The 21,472-nt window shown below is 52.3% G+C and overlaps 1 protein-coding gene across 6 annotated transcripts in view; it reads right to left on the reverse strand.

Annotated features, from left to right (window-relative positions):
- Window positions 1–21,472, reverse strand: part of runx1t1 (RUNX1 partner transcriptional co-repressor 1) — a 125,587-nt gene that overhangs the window by 46,249 nt on the left and 57,866 nt on the right. For all 6 annotated transcript variants that reach the window (XM_072468005.1, XM_072468001.1, XM_072468003.1 and 3 more), the window contains exon 4: window positions 5,658–5,747. In XM_072468005.1, coding sequence (XP_072324106.1) covers window positions 5,658–5,747 — 90 coding nt within the window. The remainder of the gene's footprint in view (window positions 1–5,657; window positions 5,748–21,472) is intronic.

Here is a 21,472-nt window from a genome sequence, read left to right on the forward strand (position 1 = left end):
TGCTGCCTCAAACAAGTCTTTAAAGCAATAGCTGATACAAGTGTCAAAGGCTTTCAGGCTTCAAATCCCCTGACAGCCAGCGGAGACCAGTCCCAATACTCTGCTGGCGGGAGCACATAGGCTCCAGAACAGAGAATCCCTGTCCAGGTTTTCAGTGACCTACTCTCCTGTGTGTCGATTTGAAGTTCCATTCGAGGCTTCTTCCATAATTCCATTTTGAAGCTCTGTTTGTCACCCTTGGTTATTCTTGGTATCTTTGCCATTCACCAGGATTTATGCCTTTTCTGCCTTTTTGTGTGCTCTTTCTTTGTCTTTTAGCTCTTTAGTTGTCCCTGGCTGTCCATTCTGGCAAATCAAGCTCTTGTTGGTCAGGTTTATTAACTGCTCCTCTATCACATTAAAATACTTTTTGAACACCACTGATGGAGGGGGTGGGGGTAGTGGTATTGTCACTGGACTAGTAATCCAGAGACCCTGGGTAATGCTCTGGGGTCCTGGGTCCGAATCCCACCATGGCAGGTGGTGAAATTTGAAATCTCGAATGAAAAGTAATGATGAAACCATTGTCGATTGTTGTGAAAACCCTTCTCTGGTTAAATAATGTCCGGAAGGAAATCTGCCATCGTTACCTGGTCTGGCACCTACATGTGATTCCAGACCCACACAGCATTGAATCTTAACTGCCCCCACTGAAATGGCCTAGCAAGCCACTCAGTACAAGGGCAATTAGGGATGGGCAACAAAAGCTGTTCTGGCCAGCGACACCCAGGAACGAATAAAAAGAAAAACTATGGACGGTCTCGGCCTTGTTCTATGGAAATCAGCCTGACCTTCGGTAACTGGTTCAAGGTTCTCCCTTTCAAACCCTGCACTGAAGTCCATAGTGTTATGATTGTTATTGAATAAATGTTCATACACTGTTAAATTGATACTAAATATGGTTCATGGCATGCCCCCTTGATTCGAGGGGACATGTCTGCAGAAAGCTAACCTGGCCACTTTCTCACATGTGCTCATTTCCTTATCCCAATCTAAATGAAAGGAAATATTTGTCCAGTGATACCACTCTGCCTTTGTTTCATGCTTGTCTAATCTCTGAAGTCGTACAATCTACCACATCAGAACTGCTACCCGGACGCCTAAACACAACTACCACGATAGCCGTAACTCATTTTCTATTTCTTAACCCAACCCATAAAGTAGTCACTGCCCACTTACCAACCAGTATATCCTCTTCTATCATCAAATGATTTCATCCTGAATCCCCAAGACTACTCCTCCCTCTCCACTATTTTCTCTATCTTTCCTGTAGACCTTAAAACGTTTGTATAATTTGTTTCCCGTCCTGATTGGTAGCCAGGTCTCAGTAATGGCTACTACACCATTCCCTCAAAGTTGCATTTGTGCCTTCAATTCATTCAATTTGTTCCTTCAATGCATGTGTATAACAAATGTTTATTTGGGCCACACCCAAATCTGTCTTTCTGCTCTCGTGTTTTAGTCACACACTTCTGATCTCTCACACCTGGTGCATAACTTGATTTCCTCTCCCACGGGGAGTTTGGAGGTGGGAAGTCATTTACCTGGGCTAGAATGTGCAGTCTGGGGTCCCCACTGCCTTCCCCATCTATCTTGCTCAAATCTGTGAGTAGGGAAGTCTCGCGGATGGCTTTCCTGCCCCAATCATAATGGACAGTTAATGCCAATGAAGGCTTTATCCTAATGCCACTGATTGTCGATGAGTGATGGCAGGACAGTCGCTCTGCAGGGAAGCCAAAAAGCAAAACTCTATGCCGGGCCTCTGGTGGCTGCATTGCCAGCGGTTTTCACTGTGCCCAGTGAGATTGCCGAGAATGAAGGAGCTGTTGGCCTCCGATTTGCTGGCAGCTCAGGGGGCAAGATTTACGGGTTCCTGATCAGGGAATTCCTACAGTGCAGAAGGAGGCCATTTGAGTCTGCGCTGACCCTCTGAAGGAAAACCCTACCCAGGGCTACTCCCCTACCCTATCCCTGTAACTCCACCTAACCTGCACACTAAGGACAATTTTAGCATGGCCACCCCACCTAAGCTGCACAATTTTGGACTGGAGGAGGAAACCGGAGCACCTGGAGGAAACCCATGCAGATACGGGGAGGAAGTGTAAACTCCACCCAGTCACCCAAGGCCGGAATTGAACCAGGGTCCCTGGCTTTGTGATGCAGCAGTGCTAACCACTGTGCCACCGTGCTGCCCCACAATAATGGGGAAAGGTACACCACTGGCCACTTCCCAGTTGGCACTTAATATCGTGTTTTTTTTCCAATGGATGTTAAGCAGGGCTCTCCCAACTCTCCAGGCAGTGGCACGATGACACAATGGTTAGCATTGCTACCTAGTTGGGCTGCTCTTTCAGAGGGTCATTGCAAACTCAATGGGCTGAATGGCCTCCTTCTATGGTTCTATGGCTGAGGCCCTGTTGCCTGACTTAAATTCTGCCCTTGATTTAAGTACTTTTCATTATTTAGTTTTCTTTACCTCTTCAATCTCTTTATTCTGCCATCAATGGTAAACCTAAAGTTATGGCATATAAAGCAGAAATACAGAATCAAGAAGATCAATGTGTGCAAAAGGAGCTTACAACAGCACCAGATTTGAATGGTGCCAGGCTGCAGAGACATTTTTTAAATGGCATGTAAGTCACCATAAATCAGTGAGAATGAAAATGATGAACAAGGAGGACTGTGTGTGAAATATAACGGGCGTGATCGTACGGCCTCATCTCGCCCGACTCGGTGACACAACAAGAACGTGAAATCTCACCTCTCGAGAGATTTAGGATGCTTGGTACCCTGGCACCCACGATGCCACCCGTGCACCTCAGCACTGCCACCCAGGAACCCTATCAGTGCCACCCTGGCAATGCCAGGGTGCCTGGCTGGCAGTACCAAGCTGCCTAGGTGCCAAGAATCTGTCACAAGGGTGCGCTGCCCTCGAGGTGGGGCTCAAGGAGGACCCCCTAATTGGTAAGTTGGGGCATTGGGGAATTCTGGAGGCCGTGGGGAGGGGAAGGGGGATTGAGAGTTCGGGACATCCTTTAGAAATGGAAGGGAGGCAAGTGCAGCCTCGGCGGGGCGTTCCCGACCGAGGCCAAAAATTTGATAGTTGGGTCATTCTCAGCGCTACAGGCTTCAAGAAACACCCTGCAATTCGCACCCCCCGCAATTCGCGGCCAAAAAGGGGCTTTTTTTTGTTAAATCGCGCCCAACGTCAGGATTGGTGTTGTGGACAAGTGGGAGTTTTTTTGAGGGTATAGCTTGGGAAGTTGAAGAATAAACAAAATCTTGTGGTAACAGAAAGAAATAGATGGCTGTGCCCAATCTAGAAAATGCAAGCAGTATTATGGAAATGCTGTGGCATTGAAGCCTAGTGCTGGAACAAATAGGTATTGAAGTCCAGTGCTGGAGCAAATAGGGCATCACATCTGTGCATACTCTGGTTCAGACAATCCAGGAGCAGATATGAAATCTGCAGGTGCTCCTCATAAAATGAGGGTTACATTCATGTACTCTACATCTGAACCTTTATTCTAATTTACAAGTGTGTGTACTGGCGTTATACAAGTTAGACTGCAGAAAATTCAGTGTGTCATAAATTAAAACATTTTAAACAGCTGCCTGAATGAAGTAATAATATGACCTAAATTTTCTGGTATCGCCCACCGTGGGAATCACCACAGCAGAATGGAAATTTGACGGACTAGCAATAGGTCTATTGACTGCAGGCAGGTTTTCCGGTTGCATAGGGGGCTGGAATGGAAAATTCAGCCCTATGAATTTGATACCTTTATTAGATGCATTATTTGAAATTCTCAGCAAAATAATTTCTGCAGATTTAAAAAAAATAAACATTCAAATCTCCATTGAAAAATCAGTACTCAAAGCGTTAATTCCATTTAAATGTTACACCAAACCAAGAAAAAGTGACAGCAGAAAGTAATGGGGGAGGGTGGATTCTCAGAACCAGAGAAAGTAATTATAATGGTGTCTAATATCTTTCCTGTAAATGATTCTCCATAACATGAAATAGAATCGAGAGTCTGTGGCTTACATTAGCCTAATGAAAACAAGACTTTAATGCATATTGTTACAGCTGGGATTGAATGCAGTTATTAAGGTCCGCGTTCCCATAACCATATGGTTTTTGTCATTAATGTCTCCTTTGAGGAAACGCACTAAAATTAGAAAAAAAGTTGCATCTTTGATTCCAGTGATCCCCATGAAATGATATGGTAACCATATGGTGTACAGCAGTGAGGGAAGATTCTGGAAGTGTCCTTGTATGCTTTTTTGTTTTTTTTCACCGCCAACCTGACCCTAAAGGGAGCTGTTTCCACGATGAAAAAAATATTCACAAAGGAAATGGTATTTGCATGATGCAATTCAAACACAGCATTTATAGTTGCTTGGCCAGAAAGCACGCAACAATTATGTGCCTTTTATTTAACATTTTTTTTAAACACCCTGAAGCTTTCAAAAAGATGTTCACATTTCAGAATGTCTGACTGCGGTACAGGAAACTCCCAATTGGTTCATTTTGATATCACATGCCAGTTCTCGGAAATGAATGCATGTTTACCAAGAAAATATGCACATACAAAAAGTATACTTCCAACAAGTCAATACATTTCAAAAGTACAAGCTTCCTTTATTATTTAAAATTTGTCAGTGATTCATTGTTATTTACCTGCCTATTCCTATGGTCACGCTAGAGAGTTTCATCATTGCCTCATAGAAACAAAGAAAATAGAAGCAGGAATAGACCATTCGGCCCTTCGAGCCTGCTCCCCCATTCACTATGATCACGGTAATCCTCTATCTCAACACCATTCTCTCGCCATACCCCTTGACGCCTTTAGGATCAAGAAATCTATCTATTTGCTTCTTATTATAGATTCAGTGACTTGGCCTCAAAAGCCTTCTGTGGTAAAGAATTACAGAGATTCACCATCCTGTTGAGTACAGAAATTTCACCCCATCTCAGTCCTAAATGGCTCACCTTGCATTCTGAGACTCTGACCCCTTGTTCCTCCACCACCCCCCTCACCCCACCCTCGTCAGAGGAAACAACAAACATCCCTGCATCCAATCTTCCTGGTGGTTTAGTTGAAGAGACTATTCAGTGTTCCGTTAGGATTTTAATGACAGGAGCTATGTGCACCCAACTACTGATGAAATAATTTAAAGGTGTTAGCAAGATAAACAAAATGGACATCCAAATTCCTGCAGGAGAAGGTGGGGATAGATGTGAAACCCTTTGTGGTATTAATAAGTATTTGCTCGGACAGTTTAAGGAAATTATAACACGGATTCAGAAATAGTATCAAAAGTTAAACAATAGATTCAGATACAAATTTTGACTCTTGGAATAAACTGAACCCTCCTTGCTATTTTCCTTTATTAAACATTACTTTGAGTTTTGTCAACAAATCCTTCACCAAACTTTAAAAAAACGATTCTCTGTGTTAAGAACTATGAGGCGTAACTTATTACATAAGAACATTATTTAATATTCCAGTAACAGAAGTGTTTAACCCAGGAAGTACCTGTTACAGTATTGCCCACACCAATAGAATGCAGGGACAAAAGGTTAGAAGATAAGTGGAAAATGTCACAAATACCTTTAGAAATGGTATAACAAAAGGTCGGAGAGGAAAATTCGTAGCTTCTTGAAGCTTGGAATGAAATTCTTCAATTGTCAAGGTAGAATTCTGCAAAAATAATTTTTTATTTAAAAAAAAATGAAAATATTTTCTTCTAGACCACATTTACAAAGCTAGCATAACAAAATACATTTCTGCATTCTAATAGTATATTGAGTGAGGGCCTTTCAACACATACCAGTACAAAAATTGGTTGTGGGCATTGAGACCGTGTGTTCTTTGTACTCACATTTTCACTTCTCTACTAGAAACATCTATGAACAAAAGCTTCTCTTATTATATGTTCCATTGCCGATGCCGTATATGCTGCCTGGGGTGACTCTAAAATACAGATGTATTTGAAGGTTTGAATTCACCAATACATTCATTGTCTTCACAGCTTAACCCTTCAACTACTGACAATTTCCTGTTCCTGGTTGTGCTTACTATTTTTTTTCAAAGGAAATGATAGCCCTAAATTGTGCTATAGTGATTGTTTAGTAGGTTTATTTGGAATTCTCTTCATCATAACCTAATAAATAAATATAAACAGGTTACTTTCTCTTACCATTGTAGAGGGGAATTCAGAGAAACACTCGAAGAGTGCACGCTTATTTTACTGCAGAATCTGGTCCAAAGTTTTGTAATAAATAATAAAGCAGTTGAAGATAATTCAAAAGTTTTATTTCATTTGTTTTGTTTTTAAAGATATAAATAAATTTAAATTTCTAAAATCAATGAATCAATTGACAGTATCCACCTAAGTATTGTTATGAATGAGTATTTATTTTAGCTTTCACACAGATTTTAACTCCCGTAATAAATTAATCTAAATAAATTACATGAATTTATTTTATCATTTAAGATTTCCATTAAAAATAAATTGATAGGTGGCATGGTGGCGCAGTGGTTAGCATTGCTGCCCCGCGGCACCGAGGACCCGGATTCGATCCCGGCACCGGGTCACTGTCTGTGTGGAGTTTGCACATTCTCCCAGTGTCTGTGTGGGTCTCAAGCCCACAACCGAAAGATGTGCAGGGTAGGTGAATTGGTCACGCTAAATTGCCCCTTTATTAGAAAAAACAATTGGGTGCTCTAAATTTTTTTAAAAATTGACAAATGCATTTTTCAAAATTAGTGCAAGCTCTATTGGTTTACTCACTTCAAACTTCAATGATACTTGAACAAATACTGTTATACACACAACATTCAGTTTGTTTTCTGCTTTCAGGTCCTGCTGCTAAGAACCTGACCAGATAGTTTAAAATTCACTCAGTTCATATAAATGTTCTCATATTGCTTCAACAAAGAAACAAAAGCCATCAGAAATACATAGAATGGACAAAAAAAATGGTAATCCAAGATATAGTTGATTCCAACAGCTGGATCAGACACTAGATTTGGATCATAACCTCTTATTATGCACACCATGACACTCTCTGGAGGCTAGACAATTTATTATCTCATACAACACCTTATTTTAGTAGCAAATGCATCGTTCATGTCAAAAAAACCCACAAATCTTTTTATTTAAGCTGATGGGGCCATTAGAAAGAATAAATAAAGTATTATCGTTGGATATTTTTCATGCATAGTGCCAATGTTACTGTGGTGGCAAATTGTTTTTAATTAAATATTATTAAACCAACACACTGCCCCCCAATATGAAATATATGGTCCTCTGACAATAATCTAGCCATGTTTACCTACAAGTCCTGGTTTCCAATGTAACAAGAAAAGCACACACATTCCCAATGCCAGGAGGAGGGCAAACCAGGAAGAATGGCAAAGAATACTTCAAAGAGATCAATGGTGTTCCAACAGTTAAAGATATACTTTAGATGAGGGAAAGTATGTTTCTAATTACCCTGCCACCAACCCTTTAAAATTCCAGGGCCATCTTAGTAAGAGCAATCTCGCCACACATTGGTTTAATCCAGTTCCACAGCAGAATTGCAGGCATTACTATGCATGGAGAACATTCCTGCCAGATGGGAAAACTGGGTTCATTTAGCTATGCAATTAAGTTTACAAAATATTCCCATACCCAGCAAAACTCGACAATAGTTTGCATTTCCAAAGACCATACTTTGTTCCGAAAACATTTGGGACACTTCAGTGGATATATCAAGGAGCTCATTAGTAATACAAACATTACCATACATAGAGTAAATGGCAAGGATATTTATAGCACAGCTAAATGACAGGAATCATATAGTACATGAGAAAAATAATTTCACTGCATAGTGATCAAAGGAAGGATCAGTCTGGGAAACCCAAAACAAAATAGCTAAAGCGCATGGGAGGACTGAGTTACAATGCTGAATGATGGAAAATGGCACTCAATAGTATATAATCGAAGAACTGCAAGATACAATGAGCACAATTAGCAAGAAATTCTAACAACTGAAACAAATTGGCCCAGTTTTTGTTCCAATACAAAATTCAGCATGAAATGTCACAGAAATTGAACTGGACTAGCGATATAAATACTGTGGCTACCAGAGCAAGTCAAATGTTAGGAATCCTGCAGCGAGTAACTCACTTCCGGACTCCCCAAAGCCTATATATCTACAAGGCACAACTCAGGAATGGAATGGAACACTCTCCATTTTTCCCGAATGAGTGCAGGTCCAACAACATTCAAGAAGCTTGACACCATCCAGGACAAAGCAGCCCGCTTGATTGCTCCCCCTTCTACAAACATTCAATCCCTCCACCACCAATGAACAGTGGCAGCCATATGTACCATCTACAAGATGCACTTCAGAAAGTCACCAAGGTTCGCTAGGCAACACCTTCCAAATCCACAATTGCTAGCATTTAGAAGGACAAGAGCAGCAGGCACCTGGGAACACCACCACCTGTTCCCCTCCAAGTCACTCACCACACAAATTGGAAATATGGCACTGTTCCTTCACTGTTGTTGGGTCAAAATCCTGGAACACCCTCTTTAACAGCACTGTGAGTGTATCCACACCTCAGGGACTGCAGCAGTACAAGCTCACCCCCACCTTCTGAAGGGCAACTAGGGAAGGGCAATAAAAGTTGGCCTGACCAGCAACTCCCCATAAATGAATTTTAAAAATAGCTTGCTGACAGGTTTGACACTCATGTGTCACTGGATCACCATTGCAGTATGCAAACTGAGAGGAGCACCTGGCACTAGGAAGGAGCATAGAACATAGAACGTAGAACATTACAGCACAGTACAGGCCCTTCGGCCCTCGATGTTGCGCCGACCTGTGAAACCACTCTAAAGCCCATCTACACTATTCCCTTAGCACTAAACCAAATGACAAAACAGAGTGAATACTTGTGAAATAGTATGCTCATATATTCATTTTATTTTAAATATGCTGGAATTTATTTTGTGGCATTCTCATGATTTAATTCTCATTAATTAATCTTCTTTTATTTTTCTTGTCTCACATGTTTTCCTCTGCTTTTAACCTTGTTTCATTTTTCTCAAGGTTGGTGGCATCTCACCCAATTAGTTATGCCTTGTGCAAAAAACTGAACAGTGACTGTTAACTGACTACTCAATTCTGAAGTCCATCATAACAGGGATCAACTATGTTCTCACCCAATATCAGTATATGCGCATATACTGAGCCACGTGTGGCCCATGAGTAACAATTTGAAGGCATATACCTGGGAAATATTCCTCTACAGTGCCTATTGCTATGCCCTCTGTACTCCAGAAGTCAACAATTAACACACAAAAGATTAGACTAGAACCTTCCAGGATCTCAACATGATTTTGTGTTGCACATTTACAACTAAACAACTGAAGCTTTGTATTTTTATTTTATCCATTTGTTTTACATTGGAGAATACATCCGTGCTTTCTTCTTAGAGAGGCAGCGAGGCTTCGTCTGGTCCCTGCTCCTCATTTGAGAAGCCAGAGGGCGGGATTCTCCATCCTGCCACACCAGCTTTCTGGTGCGGCGTGGCGTGCTCCTCCTGCCGGCAGCTGGATTCTCTGTCCTGCCAGCCAGCCAATGGGATTTCCCATTGTGGACAGTCCCATGCCATCGGGAAATCCCCGGGCGTGGGTGTGCTGCTGGCGCAGCGGAGAATCCCGACAGTGGAGGATCCCGACAGCGGGAAATCACGGCCAGAGTCTTTAGTCTTGGTTGCACTCAAGTAACTGGGCCTTGAGGGTGGCATGCGGCGCAGTGGTTAGCACTGGGACTGTGGCGCTGAAGACATGGGTTTGAATCCCGGCCCTAGGTCATTGTCCACGTGGAGTTTGCACATTCTCCCCATGTCTGCATGGGTTTTACCCCCACAACCCAAAGATGTGCAGGTTAGTTGTATTGGCCACGCTAAATTGCCCCTTAATTGGCCACGCTAAATTGCCTCCCCAAAAATAATTAGGTACTCTAAATTTATAAAAAAGAAAAAAAGTAACTCAGCCTTGAACAGCACCCACATAACACGCATCAACTTTGGCACTGACCTCACTGCATCAGAAATCATCATTCTTATGCTTCTCACTCAACAAGTCCAAAATGTCTATTCTCCTCTAATCAACAAATACTGTAATTTCAGTAATGAAAATAATGGAGAGAATCTGCTCCCATTCCATGGCAACAAATAAATAGGGTTGTGGGAACACTTTCTGGTGAAATTATGACAGCAGAGCGGAAGCTACTCAATGATTCTGGGCAAATATTTCAGTAAAGCCTCAAGAGGGAGCAAGCTGCCTACTCATAAAGAGTTGGAAAAACAGAAGAACGCATCAACCCCAGTTATAGGACAATACTGATAAAGATCGAAGAACTAATTGCTTGTTTTCTTCCTTAACTAATCACAAAGGGGAAAAAACAATCAAACGTACCTTCTTGCAAAAGTCCTCAAATTGCAGCATAATGAAAAGGCTTCAGAGATCTTAAGCTTGGTCTAAAGTGCTGAAATGTTCAGGACAATTCTGGGCGCGATTCTCCGCTCCCACGCCGGTTTGGAGAATCGCCTGGGTCGCCAAATTTTCCCGCGACGCCGGTCCGACGCCCTCCCGCGATTCACGGAAGCGGCCAGATCGGCACAATCACATTTTGCGCGGCGCGGTCCAGTGAATCGCTTGAGACAGCCAAAATGGCGATTCACCGGTACCCCCGCGATTCTCAGTGCCGGAAGGGCCGAGAGGCCTGCCCAAAATGGCAGGTTCCCCCCAGCGCCGTCCACACCTGGTTGCTGCCGGTGAGAACAGCGCGGGAACGCTGGGGGGGGGGGGGGGGGGGGGGGGGTGGCCTGCGGGGGGGAGAGGGGGGATCCTGCACCGGGGGGTCCTCAAATGGGGTCTGGCTCGCGATCGGTGCCCACCGATCGTCAGGCCATCCTCTCTGAAGGAGGACCTCCTTTCTTCCGCAGCCCCGCAAGATCCAACAGACATGTTCTTGCGGGGCGGACCCGGGGAGGATGGCAACCATGCATGCGCAGGTTGGCGCCGGCCAACCCGCGCATGCACGGGTGACACCAGTTATGCGGAGCCGGCCGCATCATGTATGCGGCGCCGCCTTTACGCGGCGCCAAGGCCTGGTGCACGTAAATGATGCGGTGGCGCTCCTAGCCCATTTTCGGCCCCTGAATCGGTCGGGATAGGGGCCGTTTCGCGCCGTCGTGAACCTCGACGGCGTTCACGACGGTGCAAACACTGGGCGAAATTCTCCGTTATTGGCGGAAAGTCCGCCGATCGGCGCAAAAAACGGCGCAAATCTGACTTGCGTCACGTCGGAAAAATGGGTCGATAGTCTCCGGCCCGAAATGGGCTAGCAGCGACATAACGGGATCCGCGCTTGCGCAGTGGTTCACGCCGTGCAGCGTCATACGCGCCGCACGGCGTGACGGCTCATAAGGCCGCGCTGCTCCCCCCCACCCGACCGGAACACCCGACCGCAACACCCGACTGGATGGCTGGCCGCCGCTCAGCCCCGAGGTTCGAATCACGCGATGTAGAGGCGCTCCTGGACGCGGTGGAGCAGAGGAGGGACGCCCTGTATCCCGGGCACGGCCGCAGAGTTGCCCCACGCCACAGCCGGCGTCTGTGGAGGGAAGTGGCAGAGGCTGTCACCGCTGTGGCCCTGACACCACGGACAGGCACTCAGTGCCACAAGAAGGTGAACGACCTCGTCAGAGTGAGCCTCCCCCATATCCCCCCCTCCCCCATATCCCCAAGTGAATCCAGCCCTAACCTTAACCTCTGCAATGCACGCGCAACCGATGGCGTGCATTCATATACCTGCCTAACAGTGTTGCCTTTTACCCCTGCCACCCCCCCCGCCCCCCCCCACAGGAGAAGCGCGCACACAACAATAGGGAGCATGTGAGGACTGGAGGAGGCCCCGCTGATTAGAGGCCACTGACCGAACACCAGGAAAGGGCCCTGGAACTGGCTCGTGGACCTGAGGACCGGGAGGTTGCTGATGCAGAGGTCGGGAGCGTAGTAGCAAGTGAGCCACCGACAGCCCGTCCCCATATCCCCCCTCCCCTATATCCCCCTCCCCCGTAACACCTGATCACTGCCTGATGTCTAACCATGCATGCTTCATTGTGTATCGCAGGACCAAACGTCCAGGCACCCATCCCCGCAGATGCAGACCGCCCGCAGGATGCCCCTCGGAGGCCACGGGAGACGGAGAGACCCGGACCCTCCGGCATGCGACGCCCGCAGGATGCCCCTCGGAGGCCACGGGAGACGGAGAGACCCGGACCCTCCGGCATGCGACGCCCGCAGGATGCCCCTCGGAGACCACGGGAGACCCGCACCCTCCAGCATGCGACGCCCGCAGGATGCCCCTCGCACACCACGGGAGACGGAGAGACCTGGAGCAACAGGGAGACGACACCCCCATCACGTGCGGGAGCGACCACCCAGCGATGAGGGGGACAGCCACAGGCCCCCGTCACATCCGAGCCGGGACACCACTACCCGGGACACCACTACCCGGGACACCACTACCCGGGACACCACTACCCGGGAAGATGAAATACCGGACAGTGACTCAGAGTGGATGGATGGAGACGAACCCCCACCCCAAAGTGCCATGGACTCAGAGTGGGACGAAGAGCACGACACAACGCCACTGCTGTCACCAACACCCTCCACCATCGCAGAAACACTCACCTCGGTTGGGCACTTTAGTGATGAGGCGTCTGGTACACTCACTGGTGCGCACAACACAGCCGTCCCGGTACAGCAGGTGGAGGTAGGAGCAGCAGAGGGGCCGGGCGGTCGGAGGGCAGCCCAGCCCAAGTGAACATCTGCCGCCCAGATGGATCTCGGGTTCCTGGAGTTACCACACCCACACATAGATCCGATGCAACCACCGACCCGGAGACAAGCGAAGAGGGTGACGGGCGGCTTGCGGCGGTCGCAGGTGGAGGAGTCCACCCGCGTCCAGGAGCTGGGAGTGGTGCCCGGTCATGCTTGCCACCCAGGCCGACACCGCACGGGTGGCGTCCGCGGTGGAGGCAATGGGTGCGACGGTGTCAGACATGGGGAACGAGGCCTGGGGTTTTCCGTGCAGGCGGCGTCTGTGGCCCAGGAAATGGCTGCCCTCTCACAGGAGGACATGAGCCAGTGCCAGCGCCAGATGGCAGAGGCGCTCAACGCCATAGCCCAGTCTCTGCAGGCCATGGCCCAGTCTCTGCAGGCCATGGCCCAGTCTCTGCAGGCCATGGCCCAGTCTCTGCAGGCCATGGCCCAGTCTCTGCAGGCCATGGCCCAGTCTCTGCAGGCCATGGCCCAGTCTCTGCAGGCCATGGCCCAGTCTCTGCAGGCCATGGCCCAGTCTCTGCAGGCCATGGCCCAGTCTCTGCAGGCCATCGCTGAGGGCATCGGCGCCAGTGGCCATGTGCGAGCCGGCGTCGCACTGTCACAGACAGGGTTTGCCAACCCCCTGGGCTCCATGGCTGCAAACCTGCAGACCCCTGTCGATACCAGCATGGGCCTCCAGGACTGGCAGCGCCAGATGTCGGGGGGGCGTCGGATGGCCAGTCCGTTCGCATCCCCCACCCATGTAGAGGCCTGGGGGCCATTGGGCACCCCGAGGGAGGAGGTGGTGGTGTGGTCTGTCCCGACTCCCTCTGTAGGGGAGGTCCCGGTACACCGCGACACCTCGGACTCCCCCCCCTTCCGTCCCAGGTGCATCGGGTGGGCAACGGGCAGGACAGGCTGGCAGCTCGCCATCCCAGTCGCCCGGGCCGCAGCCTGGCCCATCTAGGCCAGGACGCCCCAGGAAACGACCGCCAAAGGGATCCAGTGTCAGAGGGCAGGAATCACAGGAGTCCACCTCCAGTTCTGCTGTACCGTCTGGGGAACCACGTAGACGTAGTCAAAGGGCCCGTAAGGCCAAATAATTAGACACTGAGTAAGTTGGCACGGTTGCAGGGCACAGATGAGTTTTAGGGGCTAGGGCACGTGCATGAACTCCTTTCGTTATTAAAGTCAATGTTACACCTACAGAAGCTGCCTTTGTGCTCTGTCCAAAGTGTGCGGGGGTGTCATGTACGTTGAGCGCAAGTGTGTGTGTGAGGGGTGGTCTTACTTCAGCCCCAGGTGAGTCTGCCCCCTTCCCCCTGGGCCGCCATCAACATCCCCCGGGCAGAGGACGGGACCGTGCGCTGCAGTGTCACAGTCGCATGCAGGGATGGTCCGGGTGGATAGTGGTACTGTGGCCATGGGTCAGACATAGTCCAACGATGTAGAGCCAGGAGCTCACCGCAGGGCGGGTTGTCATCATCCTCCATGGCCTGCGATAGACACGCGTCCACCCGCAACTGTGTGAGCCCGGCCCATTGTGCCGCAGGTGGATCGGCAATGGGGGGGGGGGGGGGGGGGGGGGGGGTGAGGGTGCTGGGTGGGTGGATGGGTGGAGGGTGTGGGTGGTCGGCTGTTGCCATGGTGTGCGGTCTGTGGCCATACTACCCGATTCCCACGCCCCATCTAGTCAGTGAAGCGGGCGTCTATCAGTCTGTCCCGTGCCCGCTGGGCCAGCCGGTAACGGTGGACAGCCACCCGCCTGTGTCTACCCAGTCTGCCCTGACCATTACCCCCATCCCCCTCATCTGGGGAGGACTGCGCCTGTTCCTGCTGCTCCTCCACTCCGCCCTCCTCTGCCTGCGGCACATTGCCCCTCTGTTGGGCTATGTTGTGCAGGACGCAGCACACCATAATGATGCGGCCGACCCTATCTGACCGATACTGGAGGGCGCCCCCAGAGAGGTCCAGGCACCTGAAACGCATCTTCAGCACGCCAAAGCACCTCTCTATCACTCCCCTTGTCCGCCTCATTGCATGGCCTCCGTATAGGCGTCATCAGCCACGATCGCAATGGGTAGCCCCTGTCGCCCAGCAACCAGCCCCTCAGCCGGGGATGGCGTCCCTTGTACATGCCGGGGATGGATGACCGCGACAACACGAATGAGTCGTGTACACTGCCTGGGTGACGGGCGCAGACGTGCAGGATCATCATGCGGTGGTCGCAGACCACCTGTACGTTCATCGAATCGGTCCCCTTCCTATTAGTGAACACGGCCCTGTTATCTGCAGGTGGCCGCACGGCGACGTGCATCCCATCGATCGCGCCCTGGACCATGGGGAACCCGGCCACGGCAGAGAAGCCCACGGCCCGGGCATCTTGGCTGGCCCCGGTCCACGGGGAAGCGGATGTAGCGGTGCGCCATGGCATATAGGGCATCTGTCACTGCCCGGATGCACCGGTGCACCGATGTCTGCGATATGCCGGACAGGTCCCCACTCGGTGCCTGGAATGACCCCGTTGCATAAAAGTTCAGGGCCACCGTAATCTTGACGGACACGGGGAGAGGGTGTCCCCCGCCAGTGCCACACGGTGACAGGTGTGCCAGCAGGTGGCAGAGGTGTGCCACGGTTTCCCGGCTCATCCGGAGTCTCCTCCTGCATTCCCGGTCGTGAGGTCCTGGTATGACTGCCTGGGCCGGTACACACGGGGCGCCCTCGGGTGCCTCCGTTGCCGTGGGGCCGCGACGTCCTCCTCCCACTCCTCGTCCTGTTGGTCGGGTGTCCCTCCAGCCTGGGCGGGCTGCCGCCTGCCCCTCTGCGGCAGCCTGCGCCGCCTCTCTGGCACGCTCCTCCTCCTCCTCCTCATCCAGGGCAACATAGACATGAACGGCTGCCGCCACGGCGGCCAACATCGCTGGATGATCTGAAAACATGACGGCCTGGTGGGGGGAGGGGAACGACGACATGTCATCATTGCCCATATCCCCTCCTCCCCCCAGCCAGGTGGCACTGTTGGAGGCTGGCACCTGGCCAGGTGGACCAACTCACTTGCCCTCCCATCCCCCTCCTCAGCAGGGATCCCCCTCCCCAGCAGGGATCCCCCTCCCCGGCACGGACCCCCCCATCCCCCTCCCCGGCACGGACCCCCCCCCCCCCCCCCCAACCTCCACCCCGGCACGGACACCCCCATCCCCCTCCCCGGCACGGACCCCCCCCATCCCCCTCCCCGGCACGGACCCCCCCATCCCCCTCCCCGGCACGGACCCCCTCCCGGCACTCCCCCCCGGAGCCCAGCCTATTCTAACCACCCCCCCCCCCCCGCCGCACACACACACACACAAGCCGAGACACACCTCTCCTCACACATTCTGACTGCAGCCACGCCATCGCCTGCCCAGAGCCAACCCCCCAGGCCGTCACTCACCTCCACGCTGGTCGGCGTGAGCCTGGAGCACCGGGTCACGCCGATGAAAAGGAGGTTTAATTTACGTCGACGTGAACGGTCATCACGTCGACGGGGACTTCGGCCCATCCGGAAGGGAGAATATCGGCAGGCCGAAAATCGGCTGCCTTGCGCAGACCCGTGACATTCTCCGCGGCAGCGGCGACATTAACGCCCCGCCGACTTTTCTCCCTTCGGAGACTTCGGCAACCGGCGGGGGGCGGGATTCACGGCGGCCAACGGCCATTCTCCGACCCTCTGGGGGGTCGGAGAATGACCGCCCTCTGTCTCTCAGAGAATCGCGCCCTCTATTTTTATACCAGTATCAAAGAAAAACAACCACAAGGGATTTGTTAAGTTAACATCCAATCAGTAATGTGGTGGATTCTCCAAGTAAAGAATTCAGACAGCTAAGGGGCAGGATTCTCCGTCCCTCACACCCGTTTTCTGGCGTGGCATGCCCCCACCGGCAGCGGGATTCTCCATCCCGCCAGCCAGCTAATGGGGTTTCCCTTTGTGGGCAGCCCCACGCTGTCAGGAAATCACCGGGCATGGGTGCGCTGCCTGCGCGACGGAGAATCCCGCCAGCGGAGAAGCCAGCCCCAGGTGTTTTTACATAGAATTTACAGTGCAGAAGGAGGCCATTCGGCCCATCGAGTCTGCACCGGCTCTTGGAACGAGCACCCTACCCAAACCCACACCTCCACCCTATACCCATAACCCAGTAACCCCACCCAACACTAAGGGAAATTTTGGACACGAAGGGCACTAACACACAGGACACTGACCCACACAGGGGACGGGTGGACAGGAATCACCACTCCAAGGGACCCGGATTTCGGGTCGGATGAGGAGCACGACATTACGCCACTGCTATCTCCTACACCCTCGCAGAAACACTCACCACGGTTGGGCACTTTAGTGATGAGGCATCTGGGACACTAACTGGTGCGCACAACACAGCCGTCCCGGTACAGCAGGTGGAGGCAGGAGCAGCCGAGGGGCCGGGCAGTCGGAGGGCAGCCTGGCGCATGCAACCATCTGCCGCCCAGACGGGTCCCGGGTTCCTGGAGTTAACACACCCACCCATAGACCTGATGCAGTCACGGACCAAGGGACGATGGAAGCTGGTGACGACCCGTGTGCAGGAGCAGGGAGTGGTGCCGGTCATGCGTGCCATCCAGGCTGAAACCACACGGGTGGCGTCCGCGGTGGAGGCAATGGGTGCGACGATGTCAGGCATGTGGAGCAGTATGCAAGGCCTGGGGCTTTCCGTGCAGGCGGCGTCTGTGGCCCAGGATATGGCTGCCCTCTCACAGGCAGCCATGAGCCAGAGCCAGCAGCAGATCGCAGAGGCGTTCAACGTCATGGCCCAGTCTCAGCAGGCCATGGCCCAGTCTCAGCAGGCCATGGCCCAGTCTCAGCAGGCCATGGCCCAGTCTCAGCAGGCCATGGCCCAGTCTCAGCAGGCCATGGCCCAGTCTCAGCAGGCCATGGCCCAGTCTCAGCAGGCCATGGCCCAGTCTCAGCAGGCCATGGGCCAGTCACTGCAGGCCATGAGTAAGGTGGCACAGGTGCAGGGCACAGATTAGTTATAGGGGCTAGGGCACGTGTATGAACGGTTTATTATTAAAAGCACTTTCACACCTACAGAAGCTGCCTCTATGCTCTGTCCGATGCGTACGGGGTGTGGTGTGAGGTGAGTAGGTGAGTGCCAGTGTGTGTGTGAGGGGTGATAGAACATCGGCCTCAGGTGAGTGTGCCCCCCCCCCGGTCGCCCTCGCCATCCCCCCGTGCAGGCAACGGGACCATGCACTGCAGTGTCAAGGCCGCAAGCAGGGACGGTCTGGGTGGAGAGTGGTACTGTGGCCATGGGTCAGACATTGTCCAACGATGTAGAGCCCAGAGCTCATCGCAGAGCAGGTTGTTATCATCCTCCATGGCCTGCAATAGACACGCTTCCACTGGCGACCGTGTGAGCCCTGCCCGTTGTGCCGCAGGTGGATGTGCAATGGAGGGGTGGTGTGCATGCGGGTGGGGTGAGTATGGTTGGTGTTGGGTGGGTGGGGTGAGGGTGGTAGGCTGGTGCCGTGGTGTGCAGTCTGTGGCCATACTCGGCGATTCCCACACACCCCTAGTCCGTGAACCGGACGGCTATCAGCCTGTCCCGTGCCCGCTGGCCCAGCCGGTAACGGTGAGCAGCCTCCCGTCCGTGTCCAGCCCGTCTGTCCTGAACATTGCCCCCATCCTCCTCATCTGGGGAGGTCTGCACCTCGTCCTGCTGCTCCTCCCCTTCCCCCTCCTCTGCCTCCAGCACATCGCCCCTCTGCTGGGCTATGTTGTGCAGGACGCAGCAGACCACGATGCGGCCTACCCTATCTGACGGGTACTGGAGGACCCCTGCAGAGCGGTCCAGCCACCTGAAGCCCATCTTCAGCAGCCCAAAGCACCTCTCTATCACACCCCTGGTCGCTGCATGGGCATCGTTGTAGCGGTTCTCCGTGTCAGTCTGTGGCCTCCGTATAGGCATCATAAGCCACGCCCGCAATGGGTAACCCCTGTCGCCCAACAACTAGCCCCTCAGCCGGGGGGGGGGGGGGGGGGGGGGGGGGGGGGGGGGGTGGCCCTTAAACACGGTGGTGATGAAAGATTGCGCCAATACGAATGAGTCATGTACACTGCCCGGGTACCGGGCGCAGACGTGCAGGATCCTCATGCGGTGGTCACAGACCACCTGCACGTTCATGGAATAGGTCCCCTTCCTATTCGTGAACAAGACCCTGTTATCCGCAGATGGCTGTACGGCGACATGCATCCCATCGATCGCCCCCTGGACCATGGGCATCCTGGCCACGGCAGCAAAGCCCGCTGGCCTGGCATCCTGGCTGGCACGGTGCACAGGATGTAGCGGTCCGCAATGGCATTTAGGGAGTCTGTCACTGCACGGATGCACCGGTGCACTGATGCCTGCAAGATGACGAACAGGTCCCCACCCGGCACCTGGAATGACCCCGTGGCTAAAAACTTCAGGGCCACCGTAACCTTGACGGCCATGGTGGGAGGGTGTCCTCCCCCAGTGCCATGCTGTGCCAGGTGTGCCATCAGCTGGCAGATATGGGCAACGGTTTCCCGGTTCATCCGGAGTCTCCTCCTGCATGCCCGGTCCGTGAGGTCCTGGTACGACGAGCGGGGCCGGTACACACAGGGCCTCATCGGGCGTCTCCGTCGCCATGGCACCACCACCACCTCCTCCTCGTCCTGTCGGGCAGGTGGCCCTCCAGCCTGGGCGCCTGCCTGGACGCCTGGCACCTGCCTCCCTGCGGGACGCTCCTCTGCGGCAGACTCCGCCGCCTCCCTTGCACACTCCTGCTCCAGCTCCCCCAGGGCAACATGTAGAAGTGCAGCTCCCGCCATGGCGGCCAACATCGCTGGGTGATGACCAAACATAATGGCCTGCAGGGGAGGATAGACGACATGTCATCATTGCCCGTACCCCACCCCGCCCCCCCCCGCAGCCAGGTGCCATGGGCTGCATGGTCGCGACTGTTGCCAGCTGGCACCGGCCAGGCGAACACCCCCCCCCCCCCCCCCGGCACACGCACCCTCCCCAACCTTCCCGGCATGCACCCGCCCCAACTTCTCCCTTCCCTCCCCCCTCTCCTAGCCCCACCCCTCCCTCCTCTCCAAGCACCTCCCCTCCCATCCCCAGCCACTCCCCATTCCCCCTCCCCAACCACTACCACCTCCCCAGCCCCTCCCCAGCACGCACACTCCAATGGCTCCTGCGACCCCCTCCCCACCAACTGCAGCCGTGCCGTCCCCTCTCCGGCAGCTGCCCCACGCCGACCCCTACCTCCGCGCTGGCCGGCGTCAACCAGCACGACTGGGCCCACCGATCGGGGCCCACCGATCCGCAGGCGGGCCTGTGCCGTGGGGGCACTCTATTCCTCCGCATCGGCGACTGTGGTCCTCCACGATGGCCGATGCGGAGGCGAACCCTCCCGCGCATGCGCCGGGATGACGCCAGCCCACGCTCCCGTGCCTGCGCCAACTCACGCCGGCCGGCAGAGGCCCTTCGGCGCCCATTGGCATGGTGCCAAGCCCCTTCCCCGCCGGGGCGCAAACCACTCCGGGGCGGGCCTAGCCCCTGAAGGTGCGGAGGATTCCGCACTTTTGGGGCGACCCGACGCTGGAGTGGTTCACGCCACTCCATCCCGCCGGGACCCACCACCCCACCAGGTAGGGGAGAATCCCGCTCCTGGTGTTTCAATAAGATTACTTCTCATTCTTCTGAACTACAATGAGTGAAACCTGCTCAGCCTTCCTCATAAGACAACCCCTTCATCCCAGGAAGCAGTCTGATGAACCTTCTCTGAACTGCTTCCAATGCAAGTGTAACCCTCCTTAGGTAAGGAGTCCAAAACTGCACACAGTATTCCAGGTACAGTCTCACAGGTATTGTTGTAACACGACTTCCCTTCTTTCACACTTAGGGGAGGCAGTGGCGTAGTGTTATTGTTGCTGAGGACTAACAATCCAGAGACTCAGAGTCATGCTTTCGGGACCAGGGTTTGAATCCCGCCATGGAAGATGGTGAAATCTGAATTCAATAAAAAACATGGTCTAAAGGTGGCCACAAAGCCATTGTCGATTATCGTAAAAACCCATCTGGTTCATTAATGTCCTTTAAGGGAGGAGATTTGTCGTCCTTACCTGGTCTGCATTTGACTCCAGATCCACAGCAATGTGGTCGACTTTTAAATGCTCTCAAGGATGGGCAATACACGCTGGCCCAGCCAGCGACACCCACATCCCATGAACAAATTTAAAAAACACTCCATCCCCCTTGCCAATATGTTAAATATTCAATTTACCCTCCAAATTATTTGTTGTACTTGCATGCTTTTTGCTATTAATATACAAAGGCACCCAGATCCCTCTATACTGCAGCACTCTGCAGTCTCTCTGTATTTAAATAATATCCTGCTTTAGTACTCTATCTGTCAAAGTTGACAAATTTACATTTTCCCATTTTTTACCCCACTTGCCAATTTTTTGCTCAAACACTTAACCTATCTATCATTA

Source organism: Scyliorhinus torazame, chromosome 11 (genome assembly GCF_047496885.1).
Source record: "Scyliorhinus torazame isolate Kashiwa2021f chromosome 11, sScyTor2.1, whole genome shotgun sequence".
NCBI classification, from domain to species: Eukaryota; Metazoa; Chordata; class Chondrichthyes; order Carcharhiniformes; family Scyliorhinidae; genus Scyliorhinus; species Scyliorhinus torazame.